At 42.1% G+C, this 13,953-nt stretch overlaps 1 protein-coding gene across 1 annotated transcript in view; it reads right to left on the minus strand.

Moving 5' to 3' along the window:
* Positions 1 to 13,953, minus strand: part of KIF5C (kinesin family member 5C) — a 166,169-nt gene that overhangs the window by 45,171 nt on the left and 107,045 nt on the right. Inside the window, exons 12-15 of the mRNA XM_047771966.1 lie at positions 12,855 to 13,030; positions 7,258 to 7,326; positions 5,252 to 5,458; positions 2,101 to 2,247 (exon numbers count right to left, since the gene is read on the minus strand). Coding sequence (XP_047627922.1) covers positions 2,101 to 2,247; positions 5,252 to 5,458; positions 7,258 to 7,326; positions 12,855 to 13,030 — 599 coding nt within the window. The remainder of the gene's footprint in view (positions 1 to 2,100; positions 2,248 to 5,251; positions 5,459 to 7,257; positions 7,327 to 12,854; positions 13,031 to 13,953) is intronic.

Below are 13,953 nucleotides of genomic sequence, written 5' to 3' on the forward strand. Positions count from 1 at the left end.
AAGCCTAGATCTCCTATACCATCGAAGAAGGGCTTTCTATGTATCCCAGAAATGTCCATAAACAAAAGTTATTTGGGAAGGCTTTTCTGGTATTTAACAATCCCAACTCACTAACAGAGTGTTCACATAAAGTAGACTGATGTATGGTTCAGCCTTTTTCTTTTTCTTTTGGCTGCACCCATGGCATGAAGAAGTTCCCAGACCAGGGATCAATCTGAGACACAGCAATAACCAGAGCCAAAGCAGTGAAAATGCTAGACCTTAACACACTGAGCCACCAGGAACTCCCAAATTTAGCTCTTTAAAGGTAAAAGGGCCAAACTACAAGAATTTGATTTTAGAGATTTGAGAGGTAGAAGTTGAGCAGTGTTATACCATTCCCTGGCTTGATAAAATCCATACATATTTCATCAAAGGCTACTCTACAGAAGGTGCAGAGTTAATATAAAACTACAGTATCAAAACAGTGTGGTATCAGCTTAAAGATTAGATCACTGAAATAGACTAAAGGGACTAGAAATAGCCCCCCACCAACTTTGGGAAGTGGCAGACATTATCTTAATGGGGTGATGGTTTCATCAGTATATACATATGTTAAAACTTCTCAGATGGTATGCTTTAAATATGAAGAGCTTACTTTATGTCAATGAAGCCATTTTTTAAATCCTCTATTATTTTCCAATGCCCTCTACATATTGTGGCAAACTGTTAAAAGTTCTTGGCTGATAATATTGTTTATTCTCTTTCCCGCGATTCCTAACTCATGGACAACTTTATACTACCCTCTTTCTTATATCCTTGCTGTCAGTGGCACCACTATGTACCACCCCAGGGGTTAATTATGGCTGGTTTAAGTCCATTACAATACTATTTTTCTTTGTTCTCCCAGCATCCCCTGCAGTTTGGGGGTGACCAGATGACCCACTTCTGGCCATTAAGTATAAGGGGATGTCTACGGGGCATTTCTGGGATACAGGCCCCTCCTGGATGAAAGCTGGCTGCCTTTGCAGCTCAATCTCCCTTGGATGTCATTGTGTGGGCATGTGGTAATTGGTTCTATAGACACCATCTTGCTACCAATGGACAAAAATCTACAGATGTACGAGTTTCTGCCGTGGCTCAGCAGGTGAAGGACCTGACATAGTCTCCCTAAGGATGCAGGTTCAATCCATGGCCTCACTCAGTGGATGAAGGATCCAACATTGCCACAAGCCATAGCATAGGGTGAAAATGTGGCTTGGATCTGGCATTGCTATGGCTATGGTGTAGGCATCAGCCACAGCTCCAATTTGACCACTAGCCTGGGAAATTCCATATGTCACAGGTGTGGCTGTAAAAAGGAAAAAAAAAAAAAATCTACAGGTGTGAAAAGGTAACAGGCTGAGGAAAGCAGAAAGAAAATAAAGGCCAGGTCCCTTGACATGTTGAGATACTCCACCAAACCAAATTTTGCTTCTAAAACTTTACGGAAGCATAAGAATGACCTGGGGAATCCTGTTAAAATGCAGATTCTAACTCCGCAGGCCTGAGGTGGGCCTGAGAGTCTGTAGTTCTAACACGTTCCCAGGTGATGCTGATCACAACCTGAATAACAAGATTCTAGACCTCTCATATTGTGAATAATTAAATGTGGCTTTATTTTTTTTAAGCCACTGTTAGAATCCTATTACTTCCAGCTGAAAGCTTTCCTAATTCATATCGATTGGCTGGGGAATTTTCACTCTGTTGGATTCTCAGAGAAAAGGAGGAACACATTTCTGAGACTAGAATTTCTGCTTTAACCTATCCAATCCCAAAGCTCCGTGACATGAGCATATAATTCTGAGGAATAAACCAACTTACACAAGGCCAACCAAGATCTGAGGACATTTCCTATACTTGAAAGGTAAATTTTTTTCTCTTTTTCCTTAACCAATCATTCACTTAACCATGCCATCAGCCTTTCGTTCATTCATTCATTCAAACATCATCAAGCACATGGCAGATGCAAAACACTGTGCTAAGCACTAGACCCTTCAGGAAATAAAACACAGACCCTACTTGCTTAGAATCACGCCATTATGTAAGCAGGTAAAAAGGATAAAAGAAGGGTTGACTTACAGTCTTTACATCATTGGTGCCAATAATTCCTCCTATTTCCCCCAGATCCTTCAACAGCAAATTCAGGATTTCAGTAGCCCTCTTCTTCTGGTGATTGCTAAGCTCTTGCAGCTGACTTAGCTCTCGCTGTGTGGTTGTCAGTGTAGTCTGAAAAATACATTTTAACAACAGATTTAAAGGGTGGCCCATCAATTTCATACACACAGCATTGCAAAGAATAACAACATGATGCAGGAGGAAGTTTTTTTCACTTCATGGGATTTCAACGCAAGGGTCCTTTTAAGTCAAACCAAAGTATAACACTGCATTCTCTGAGAAGAAGAGGAATTTATCTTGGCCTGACATGTCATATGTCTGCATATCAGAGGACAATTTCCAGGTCAGTGAAATAAGTTATTAAAAATAAATAAAGACTAAAAGGAGTCCTTGGGTTTATAATGTGAATCACATCTTCCTACCTACCAGATATTCTATTTCAGTCCACATTCTTCAGGATCTAAACATGCCTGCAAGTATTCCCGCTTCCACTTGCAAACAAACCTGCACCCTGGGGACCACTTCAGAATTCCCATCTGACTTCATAAGAGATGGCTCTGGAAGGCCCAGAGGGACATTAGTGAGTTTATAAAACAATCTAGAAAAACTCTTCCATTTTCATAGTGAAGCTGAATTGGACACTCTTTATCTGTTTTCTTTCCTTCTTCCTTCCTTTCTTTTTTGCTTTTTAGGGCTGCACCCATAGCATATGGAGGTTCCCAGGCTAGGGGGCCAAACGGAGCTGTAGCTGCTGGCCTATGCCACAGCCACAGCAACTCAGGATCCAAGCAGCGTCTATGACCTACACCACAGCTCACGGCAATACCGGATCCTTGACCCACTGAGTGAGGCCAGGGATTGAACCCGAAACCTCATGGTTCTTAATTGGGTTCATTTCCAGTGAACCATGATGGGAACTCCCTTTTTTTTTTTTTTTTTTTTTTGGCTGTGCCCTCGACATGCAGAAATTTTCGGGCCAGGGATCAAACCTGTGCCAAAGCTGTAACCAGAGCCATAGCAGTGACAACACCGGAACCTTAACCCACTTAGCTATGAGGGAACTCCTCTTTATCGCTTTTCAAAATCAGTCCGGTTCAACAGGAGGTGGCTTCTTAGTACAGAGTAGAAGCTCCATTTTATTGCCAAGCATTAACAGATTCATCTCTTTCCTATCCTTCATGTATGTTACCAAAATGTATATGTTTTTTAACTAACTTAATGAACTCTTAACATCAACAGAATAGCCATGTTTTGGTGTCTTGGTATTAACTGAGCCAACAAAGAAAACATTTCCCTAAATTATGGAGTTGAAAAGGTTAATGCAAAAAACATTTATGTTATTCTTCCATATGCAACTATTTTACTAGGACATTTTTATTTTTTAAATTTTAAAAAAATTTTATTATAGCTGATTTACAATGTTCTGTCAATTTCTGTGCACAGCAAAGTGACCCAAAGTGACCCAAAGTGACCCAATAATATATATACATTATTTTTCTCACATTGTCCTCCATCATGTCCCATCACAAGTGATTAGCTATGGATCCCTTTTACTAGAACATTTTTTTGTCTTTTTGTCTTTTTTCTAGGGCCATACCCACAGCATATGGAGGTTCCCAGGCTAGAAGGCCAATAGGAGCTATAGCTGCCTGCCTACGCCAGAGCCACAGCAACTCAGGACCTGAGCAGTGTCTGTGACCTATGCCACAGCTCACAGCAATGCCAGATCCTTAACCCACTGAGCGAGGCCAGGGATTGAACCCACAACCTCATGGTTCCTAGTAGGATTCGTTAACCACTGAGCCACTGATGGGAACTCCAACTAGAACATTTTTAAATGATTGGGCTAAAAACTAGCACCCTAAACCAGTCTAGTAATACTTTGGTTTGACAGGAAATAAGAACTGTATTGTTTTGGTAAGCAGATAATACCAAGGACTAGTTAAAGAACCCTATAGAAAACAGTAGGCAGAGAAAACCTGTATCCTTCTTTCCTAATAACTCTTGGTTTGTTTTTCTGTTTCTGTTTTTATTTGGCACTGCCAGCTGCTTATTTCATTTCATTTTTAAAATCCACAGAAGTAGCAATTCCCATCTTGGGAAACATTAACAACTCTTCCTTCATGCAGCTGAATGTATGGAGTAAGGAACACTTTCTGTCAGTTCTACGGTCAGAGGATCAGAGTTTCCTGCACCATCTGCTCCTTCTCCTGGCCCAGGAGGACTGGCTCTTTTCCACAAAGCAGGCTGGGCACAATCCCATGATACCAGGCTATCAGGCCCAGGTGCCAAGGGCAGCCGGTTATAGCCACTCAGCCTCCCACCACCCACTTTCCAAAAAAGACAAAATAGACACATTCCCCCACCTGCCACCTCACCAAATGCTCACTGGCCCTCTGCCACTAGCTCACTGTGCAGAGCTTGAAGCATCTTTCACTGGGAGGGTCTGAAAATTAGATGTGCAGACGGAAGCACTGGCTGAAAACAGGGCAACAAACAAACCAGGACAGCTTGGTCCCAGGCGAGGACAAGGAGCTTCGGGGAAGGGATGGACTTTATTCAAGAGGGTGTAAATGAGAAGTGTGAATTTCATATCTTTCTACAGGTCACCCACTACCCTGGTAATACAACATCTTGAGGTTTACTTGCCGCTGTTGTAGCACATGCAAAGGTTCGTGCTAAGTGCTTTATGTAAACTGTCACTAATTCTCATGCCCTGAAAGGAATATGCTATTACCGCAATTTTTACAGGTAAGAAAATTGAACACTTACGTTTAAAGGTCTTGACTAAGGCTTACTAGGTATAAGGTTGAATTTTTAACTAGGATTTTTCTGGCTCTGAAGTCTGAACCCTCTTGACTATCCTACAAGGCATTCCTGCTGGTTATAAATCCCCTAGATAGAAGGCAGTTCTGACAGGCAGTTCCCAGTTGAGCGGACAGTCACTTACACAAAGTATTTAAATTATTGGAGGATTTCAAAGAATGCATCTATGCCTAATGCTGAACAACCACGCAGCCTACTGCCCTCCTATGTAGTATCTGTCAGCAAACATCACTGTAAGTATAGGAATGGCTGTGGAGGATATCCCGCCCCTACACACAAATGCACCAACCGTTTTCTGGGCCAGCTCATCTGTCAGCTGCTCATTGGCCCTGGTCTTGTCCTCCACTTCCTGTGACTTCTGGTCATAATTGACAGCCAGCTCCTCCAGAGCCTGGAGAACTTCCTTCACCTCGTCTTTGGCTGCCTCGTTTTCAATCTGGAGACGTGTCAGCTCCTCCTGAATCTTCTCATAGTCTCTTCTTGTGGAAGCTAGAAGCTGGGGAAATCAGATGGCATGGAACTAGTGAATCTAATGGTCAAATGTAAATGATCTGTGCTCTATCCAAAATAATAAAAAAAAAAAAGTTTGTAAAAGAAAACAAGTTGAAAAGTCTCAAGATAACTAGAAACCCTACTGTATATCCAGATGCTAAATGAAAAAGTAGCATGTTGTTTCAAAAATCTCTTTCCCCCCTCACTCTCTCTTTCTCTTTCCCTTTCCTCCCTCCCATCCCTCCTTCCCTCCTTCTTTCCTTCCTCCCTTCTTTCTTCTTTCTCTCCTTCCTTCCTCCCAGTTTAAAGCTGCATAGGATTAACTCAAAGAATTGATTACACGTTAAAAAAAATCACCATACTTTACAGCTGGCTGGCTATTCCACATGCTGAACAAAGGCTGGGGAGGAATCATTTCCAAGGACTATAATAATACTTAGCTGGCTTTTTACTATTATCGTTATTTTACATTGTAACCAGGTCGGTTTCAGAGCCAAGCTAAACAGTATAAAAGGGTGGTCACTAATTTTTCTTAATATTCATCATGCATTATAGAAAAATATACTCCAAACATTAAGACTAGTAAGAAGTGAGTAACTGAGCTTCTGGATGCTTTCACTATTTTTGTGCTTATTATATTTTCTGATTTTCCTGTAATGAACAGATATTGCCTTATAGTATAGAAAAAAAAATATTACAGGTTTTTAAACTGTAACAAAAAGGAAAGGTTATTATGGGCAGCTGCACCAAGTTGGAGATGCAAAGCAATAGAATGGGAGGAAGAGGGCAGGAAATACTAAATAAATGGGAGACTCAGCTATAATTAAGAGGGAAATCAATTAAATACAGTTCCTGCCAAGGGAAGTGCTTGGGCAAAGGGCATAATCATTGCCCTGGAGAAATGAAGGACAGCAAAAAGGAAGAGAAGAAAATGGTTAGAGTGAGAGTTATGTCTACAGAAGGGCTGGGACAGGGGCCATGAACCCAAGCCACTTGCTGTAGTTTCGTCTTACGATCCAACCCACGGCATTATAGCAATAAAGCAGAAAGCACCCTAAAGCACAAAAGAGAACACATACGTTGATGTGCTCAGCAAGAGAATGACAATTACACATCATCTATGTTTGATAGATTGGCTATCTGTTCTTTGCTTAAGTTCCTGTTTGTAAAATACTTAGCAAAACAGAAAGCAGTAAAGGCATTTACTGGAAAATTGAATGCATCTGGGGAGAGGCTGAAAACAAATCTGCCTCCTTGTTACTGTATCACCTATATACTCACGTAGCACTTGGACCCCTATCTTCTTTGCTTTCCCTTCCTCTAGCACCTACTTTTGTTTTAGGTGTGGGTGTTTTGGTTTTTTTTGGTTTTTTTTTTTTTTTTTTGGTTTTTCTTTGAGGACAACATAAGAACACAGTGTATCTCAAAGACCTGGACTGTCTGATTTGCAAGGCTGAAGAAGGCTGAAGTGGCCTGAACCTCGGGTGCTGCACCCTGGGTATGAGGAAGCAGGACCACCTTCCCCAGCCACCAAGCTCCTCTGTCTCTGCTCTTCACAGACTCAGTATAGCCACCAGCTGCTCACTCACAAAATCCCAGAGCTCTATGAAGTCAGACGTTTATCTTCTAAACTCAAGTAAAATCAGCTTTCAGCAGGTAGTGAAAGGAAATCCACCAAGAAATTTCCACATGATTCAGCGGTTTTTAAAAATAATTTGCAAATTAAATTTCTGGAACAAATATCAACAACAAAAAGCCATCAAAGAACATTGTAAAAAAAATTTTTTTTATTACATTATTTACCTCATCTTGATCCAACATCTGTTGCTTTAGCTTTTCAGCCAGTTGGCTCTGCTGGTTAATTTCATCATCCTGAAACAAAACATCATGTTTAATTTTTGTTGTTGTTGTTAGTTATGTCATTTTTGATATACTGGTTTCTCAATGAGAGTGGGGTACCAGGAGGCCCACTGTTGATCTGCTAATCAGATGAAGGAAATGGTGTGGTGCTTCCCTATAGAAGATAGATTGGTTTGTTGGTTTGTTCGTTTGTTTGTTTTTAGGGCTTCATCCACGGCATATGGAGGTTCCCAGACTAGGGGTCGAATCAGAGGTGTAGCTGCCAGCCTACACCACAATGCTAGATCCAAGCCACATCTGTGACCTACACCACAGCTCATGGCAATGCTGGATCCTTAACCCACTGAGCGAGGCCAGGAATCGAACCTGTGTCCTTATGAATGTTAGATTCGTTTTCCGCTAAGCCACTACATAAACTCCAAAAGACTGGTTTAAATACCACTTTGTCCACCTTTCTCAGCTGATGAAATGTCTGGATATTCTGGCACATACAATACCCCACACATTCAATTCAATTCCTGCTCCTCCAGAAATCAGCAATGTAGGGCCTGGGAATCCAGTGGGACTTTGAAGCTATCCCTTCCAATTCAAAGGTGTTCCAGTGAATTCCTAGTTCAAAAAATAAGGGAGTGCATTTCTAACCACCTGCACTATAGTAGCTGAACGTCTGAAATCTTTTCCAACACATCAGTGACCAAGAACGCAGCCACATGTAGGAGAGACCAGTGTATCCACTTCGAACTTCTTACTTAGCAAGTTTAGAACACATTTACTACAGAATTAATCTTTGGCACTAGCTGACCTCCTTTTAATGAAAAGTTAATTTTCTTACCAGTCTGAAAAAAACCTCAAGGAAGCTGGGGTGCAGAAACGTGAATGCTTCCTTTCTGGCCTGTCACTGCAGTGGGAAAGTCTCTCCCTGCAGGCAAATTCACTCTCCTCACTCTCAACTTCGACCACTAGGTGTTGCTGCCACAAAAGCCAAAGCAGCTGCTGCCTCTCCCCATCCCTGCGAGCATCTTCCCCTCTCCTTCCCTAGAGGAGGTCCACCCAGCGCAGGCAAAGCAGCAGCACTGATGGGGTATGGGACTTAATCTTTGTTACGGAGACTTTCCTGAGTTCACAATGGTGAAGCACAGCCTGGCTTCTCATGTGCTTCTCCCTTAGGAACTGGCAAAAGTCCTCTGTGATGATGCTCCTCAGATCTAAACCCCAGGCAGAGGCAGATCCACTTCAGTATTACCTGGTCCCTGTTCCTGCCAAGAGCTGCCCAGGTGCTTCCAGAAACCTGCAGTGTGCTTTCTACCTTTTCCGGGGAGAGGTAAGACTGAGGACCTGGGTTGTAGAACCACAGTTTTCCCCGGGATAGTCTCAGGTGCCTGTCTGGGCATCCACTTAAATCAAATTAACTCAATGTCACAACCTGATGCTTTCCACAGAGCGAGAAAATGCTAACACCAATATTATGGGATCTGTATCTCCTTTTCCTTTGTGTAGAACATCTTTTGAATTTCTCTACTCAGGAAAATGCTCTTTTTACTGAACTTTTTTACACTAACTCACCTATTTCATATGTGAGAGAATTCAAAAAGCCAGAATATTTTCTGAAAAGTGCTAGGAAATCCATTATCCACGCACTAGATCTTAATAGCTGGCACCAGAGTAAACATCTGTAAAGCATGTTCTAAGAGATGCACTTGATACAGATACAGACTGCATAGCAAATTTTAGTCTGAAGTTTTAAAAATTTTTCTACAATTTAAAAATGTCATTTTTTAAAATTAATTATTATTTTTTTTTTTTTGCTTTTTTAGATAGGGCTACACCCACAGCATATGGAGGTTCCTAGGCTAGGGGTCAAATCAGAGCTACAGCTGCTGGCCTATGCCACAGCCACAGCAACGCAGGATCTGAGCCATGTCTGCGACCTACACCACAGCTCATGGCAATGCTGGATCCCCGACCCACTGAGATCAAACCCACATCCTCATGGATACCAGTCAGATTCGTTTTTGCTGTGTCACAGTAGGAACTCTCAAATTTTAAATTTTTTAATGGTTCTAAAAAATACTCACAGCTTTCCTCCTCAATTCAGATTTCTAGCAAGAGAATTAGGGAAATTATAGCAGAGTGAGCCCTCCCAAAAAATGGTATTTCCACGACTAGGAGACTATTTTGTTGGACATATCTTCTCTTCTACTTTATAAACTTAGAATGTCAGTACAAACAATTTTGTGTTTATGTTCCTTGGCACATAAATATTAAACAACTGAACATAAAAGACTCAAGAAGTTTAACATCAAGGAGCTGCCATCTCTTCCCCTGGGACATATAAGCAACGGCTACAAGTGATATAAATCACGAGAGAAGCAAAACGGTAGTGCGAGCACTTTGTTCTCAACACTGTGTTCATTTCAAAGCCAGGGATTTTTGAGGTACTGTGAGAAACCAAGGGCCCTTAGCCCATCTGGGGAGGATGAAGAACAAAGATTACATGATGAGGATAGGAAGTGCTTGTGCCAGAGGCATTTCCAAACGTACACTCACCCTTTCTTAAGGCAAATTCTCTGAGGAATTAGCAATGTCCATTGCAATTTTTTTAATTTTATAAAACTTTCAGAGGAAGATGTGTGGTGCAGTCTGTATCTATAAACTCAAGTGCGTCTCTTAGAATATGTTAATACATACTAACTCTGATGCCAACTGTTAAGATCTAGTCCATGAGGGAGTTCCCTGGTGGCTCAATGGATTAAGGACCCAGTGTTGTCATTGCTGTGGCTTGGGTCATTGCTGTGGTGCAGATTTGATCCCTGGCCCTGGAACTTCCACATGCCACAGTATAACCAAGAAAATGAAACAAAACAAAAAACCTAGTCCATGAATAATGGATTTCTAAGCACTCCAGAAAATATTCCAGTGTTTGAATTTCCTTATATATGAAATAGGTGAGTTGTCAACAGGTCAGTGATCACCTTTAATTATAAAGATGCTCCTGTTGCAATGGTAATCAGTGAAAGGAGGTTTAACTTCTACTTAATTCCTCTCCAACAGCACAGAAGCATTGGCAAGCTAATGGGAATAAGAGTATGCCAAGCCCACTCACTTATCTTGCAACTCTGACTTGAGCCCATCTCTGTACCACCACCCTCTGATTCCGCATATAATGTAGTTTCTCCCTAAAGCAAACAGAAAGGGAGAAGATGGAAAAGAAAAAAAGAAACTAATATTTATTGAGCATTTACTATGTCCTAGAAACTTTTAAGCCCTGAGGTAAAATTGTGAAGTAAGAGATCTGAGCTCCAGGTTAATCTTCACAAGTGGGTCATCAGTCCAGGTCTCAGCACTTAACCTCAGAGCCTCTACAGGGCACACTTTCCCCTCACACAGCACTGCCTTGGAAGAGCACCTGTCCTTAGACCCCTGGAGGGGCAGCACGTCGGGTCAGAGCAGGCAGCAGGGAGGAGACCACATAATCTTTCTCCCACCACATTCCAAACAGATTCACTAGGGCTGATGAGTTCCTCATTTCAAGGGCTAAGGCCAAAATGAGATGGGCACAGGACTGGAACCAGAAGATGTGAGACCTCATTGCAGGTCTGCCACCTGTGGGCAATGTCAGTCCTCTAACCATCCTGGGTTAGTTTCTCATCTAGACAAAGATACTTTCAGCACTGCCACTAATAATCAATGAAGGTGCCCTGTCCCAACTCATGTATTCTCAAAAATATCAAAGCACCCACATCATCAGAAGCATGTAATACTTTCTAGGACCTTTAAGAAGAGGACAAATAAGAATGACAGCTGATAAGATAAAATTAGCATCCATGGGTTGAACTAGTCAAAACACTAGTGCCCTGCCAGTCTGAGGCTTTGGGGCTCAGTCCTCACCCAGATCTCTCAGCATCACCCTGAGATGTAGCACAAATGCTAACCTCAAAATGTGTGCTTTCCAGGGTGTTCAAAGCATAACAGTAAAGGAAAATGATACAACAGAAAAAGTCCTAGGTTGGCCATTAGGAGACAGACAGAGGCTCTAGAGTCAGCTCTGCTAGCTGCCAACAGAAAACCACCAAGGCCTGACATTTCCTGTATTTCAGAAGCTGGTTTTGAGCTCCTCTAAAGTCTCCCTCAGATCAATAAACATCCTCACACTGTCAACCTAAAAGATCCCCACTCCAATCACTTCAGGTATCTATTCACAGAGAAGAGAGTAGAATCAGGTTATCACCCCATATCCAGGGTGCTTTGGGGATACCAAAAATGAACCCATCAATTCTAAATGAGAAAAAAAATTGAAGTATGTCTAAACAATAGCATTTTTTGGAGAAATCAAGAAATTGCATACACCATTCATTTCCTTATTGATCTCCTTTTTCCTCTCACTTTGAGGTTTTGCATAAAATAGCTGGGTAGAAATGGAAGGCTAACGGTATGTCTAGTACCTAAAGAGTAATTAACCCAACTCTCACAGTGTGAATATCTTATTAAATATGTAACCAGAAGGGTAGAGTGACCCCAGCTTAACACTGTGGTTATAATGCAAACTCCCAGAATCACAAGTGCAATGAGAAAGAGCTTCCTTAAGGCAACCAGTCACATTTCCCTTGTAAAGGTGATACCAGACTCTGAGCTTTACATAGAAGAGAGAGAAGCCAGTAAGATTAATGCTCAATGTTAACATAACAAAGCTGTTTCATCCAAGCTAGAGGTGTCCCCAAGCATTCTGAGCTGAACCATAGCAGAAAAGATTAAATCAGACCAAAAATATCAGCAACTTTGATGAAATGAACTGAAAGGATTTAGATATTCCAAGGGCAATCTGCCAAGATCATGTGAAATATCAATTTAATTTCCTTTGCCTCTGGGATTCCTAAGCCAGCCTTCAATGGGGATGAATGATGCAGTGTTCTCCAAGACCTCTTTTCCTTTATTCCAGTTTGTGTGTTCACATGGTTGTTTGAGTCCCCAAAGTTTGCCGTGAAATTTGACATCCCTAATCAGCACGTCCAAACTCCTTCGCTCAGGACTGTGCCCATGGAAACAGCTGCACTTATACAGTGGAAGCTGCCAGAAAACACTCTGCTACCACTGGCTCCATATTCCGGGGCCATTGAGCTACATGATTAAAGCACACACCTGAGTTTAGGAGCCACTACCTTTGCCCCTATAGCTGGGACCCTGTGGAATTTCTAAGAGGTGATGGACAGACATAGAGGAGAAGGAAGAATTAAACAGAGATCACGGACCCTCCACCCCTCCGCCTCCCCATGTAGTAACAAGGCCCCATTCAATTCCTAGAAGTGAAGACCCTGACCAACACTCCATTCCACCAAACTTCCACGAAAGCTTCCATTCCACAGGAATCCAGTTCCCTGAGTCCACCCAATGAAGATCTAGGGTAAATAATAAGGAAGATAGCTATCAACATCAGCCTGTGGTCCTACATCAGTTCCACGGGCTTGAGCTGCTTCTAGCCAGTAGGCCTGGGACCTGCCAGCTGTTTTGTACCAGCGTGAGGTCAATCATCTTAGGCTACAGACCTTATCATCCAGTTGTCGGTAGAGACTGGAGATTTCCTCATCATACTTCTCCTTCTCCTCTGCAGAGATGCCGGCGACCACAGGCGCAATGTTGTCTATGATGGGGGTGTTATCACAGGGCTCCAGGGTTTTCTGGTCCTTGGCACTGATCTGCTCATCCTCAGGTACAGCTTCTCCTGCAAAGCAGAGCCCAGAGGAGTTAGGATTGAAGAAATTCGGCATGTAGCCCTCTAGGAAGAGTTCCAAAAATAGTCACTCCTTTGAAAAAGACACAGAGGACACAATAAGGAGGAGTTGCATGGTTATAGTTTGTGTTCTGACTATTGGACAAGAAAGGTCATAGTTAATTGACCGAAACTAGTCTGAGAAGGCTGTGTAGCACTTCCTTGCTTGTGATGCATCATTTAGTAAACTGGTTCCCTTGACCAAATCCCCAGAATTTTCTGCATACCGTTTTCTTTTGTTGAGGAATATGCTGGGGCTTTACTAGAACCATATTCTCGCTAGTGATTGATTCCAAGGGAAACAGACCTCTGAGCCATGCTAATTATAATTAATTAGGTTACCATTTCATTAATAGAAACAGCCAAATCAAGGAACAAATTCACCATTGTTAATAGAACACTGGAGAGCCGAAATTCACAGAATCTGAGAATCTCTGACCCTGAAGCAGGAAGTCAGGGTAGCCCTGGGCCCAGAAACTCTAACTAACATCGCACAAACACAGCCCACTACCACTCTCTCCCCCAGGAAGTCAGAATTAATTGGCTCGACTGGAGAGTTCAAACAGAATAATTTCCTGTGATATCAAGTAGTCCCAGGAAAAAAGCAGCAGCCCATCTAGAAAACCGTGCAGAGACCCTGCATACCATTGCTCAGTCTGCAAAGGAGCATTTACTGGGGTCTTCAAAGGAAGTGACCATGCAAACTGAGGTTAAAGGTGAAGTTCTCTAGCTGGCCAAAGGCTATCTCCAACAAGAAAAACACCTTTGCAAGACAGACTGCATAAAAAGGATTCTAGGAAAACCATGTGGCTCAACTGTGTCTCTTAAATATCTTCTTGGAAAGCAACCCAAACCAAACATACTTTTCCATCACA

This window comes from Phacochoerus africanus, chromosome 3 (assembly GCF_016906955.1).
Source record: "Phacochoerus africanus isolate WHEZ1 chromosome 3, ROS_Pafr_v1, whole genome shotgun sequence".
In the NCBI taxonomy this organism is placed as follows: Eukaryota; Metazoa; Chordata; class Mammalia; order Artiodactyla; family Suidae; genus Phacochoerus; species Phacochoerus africanus.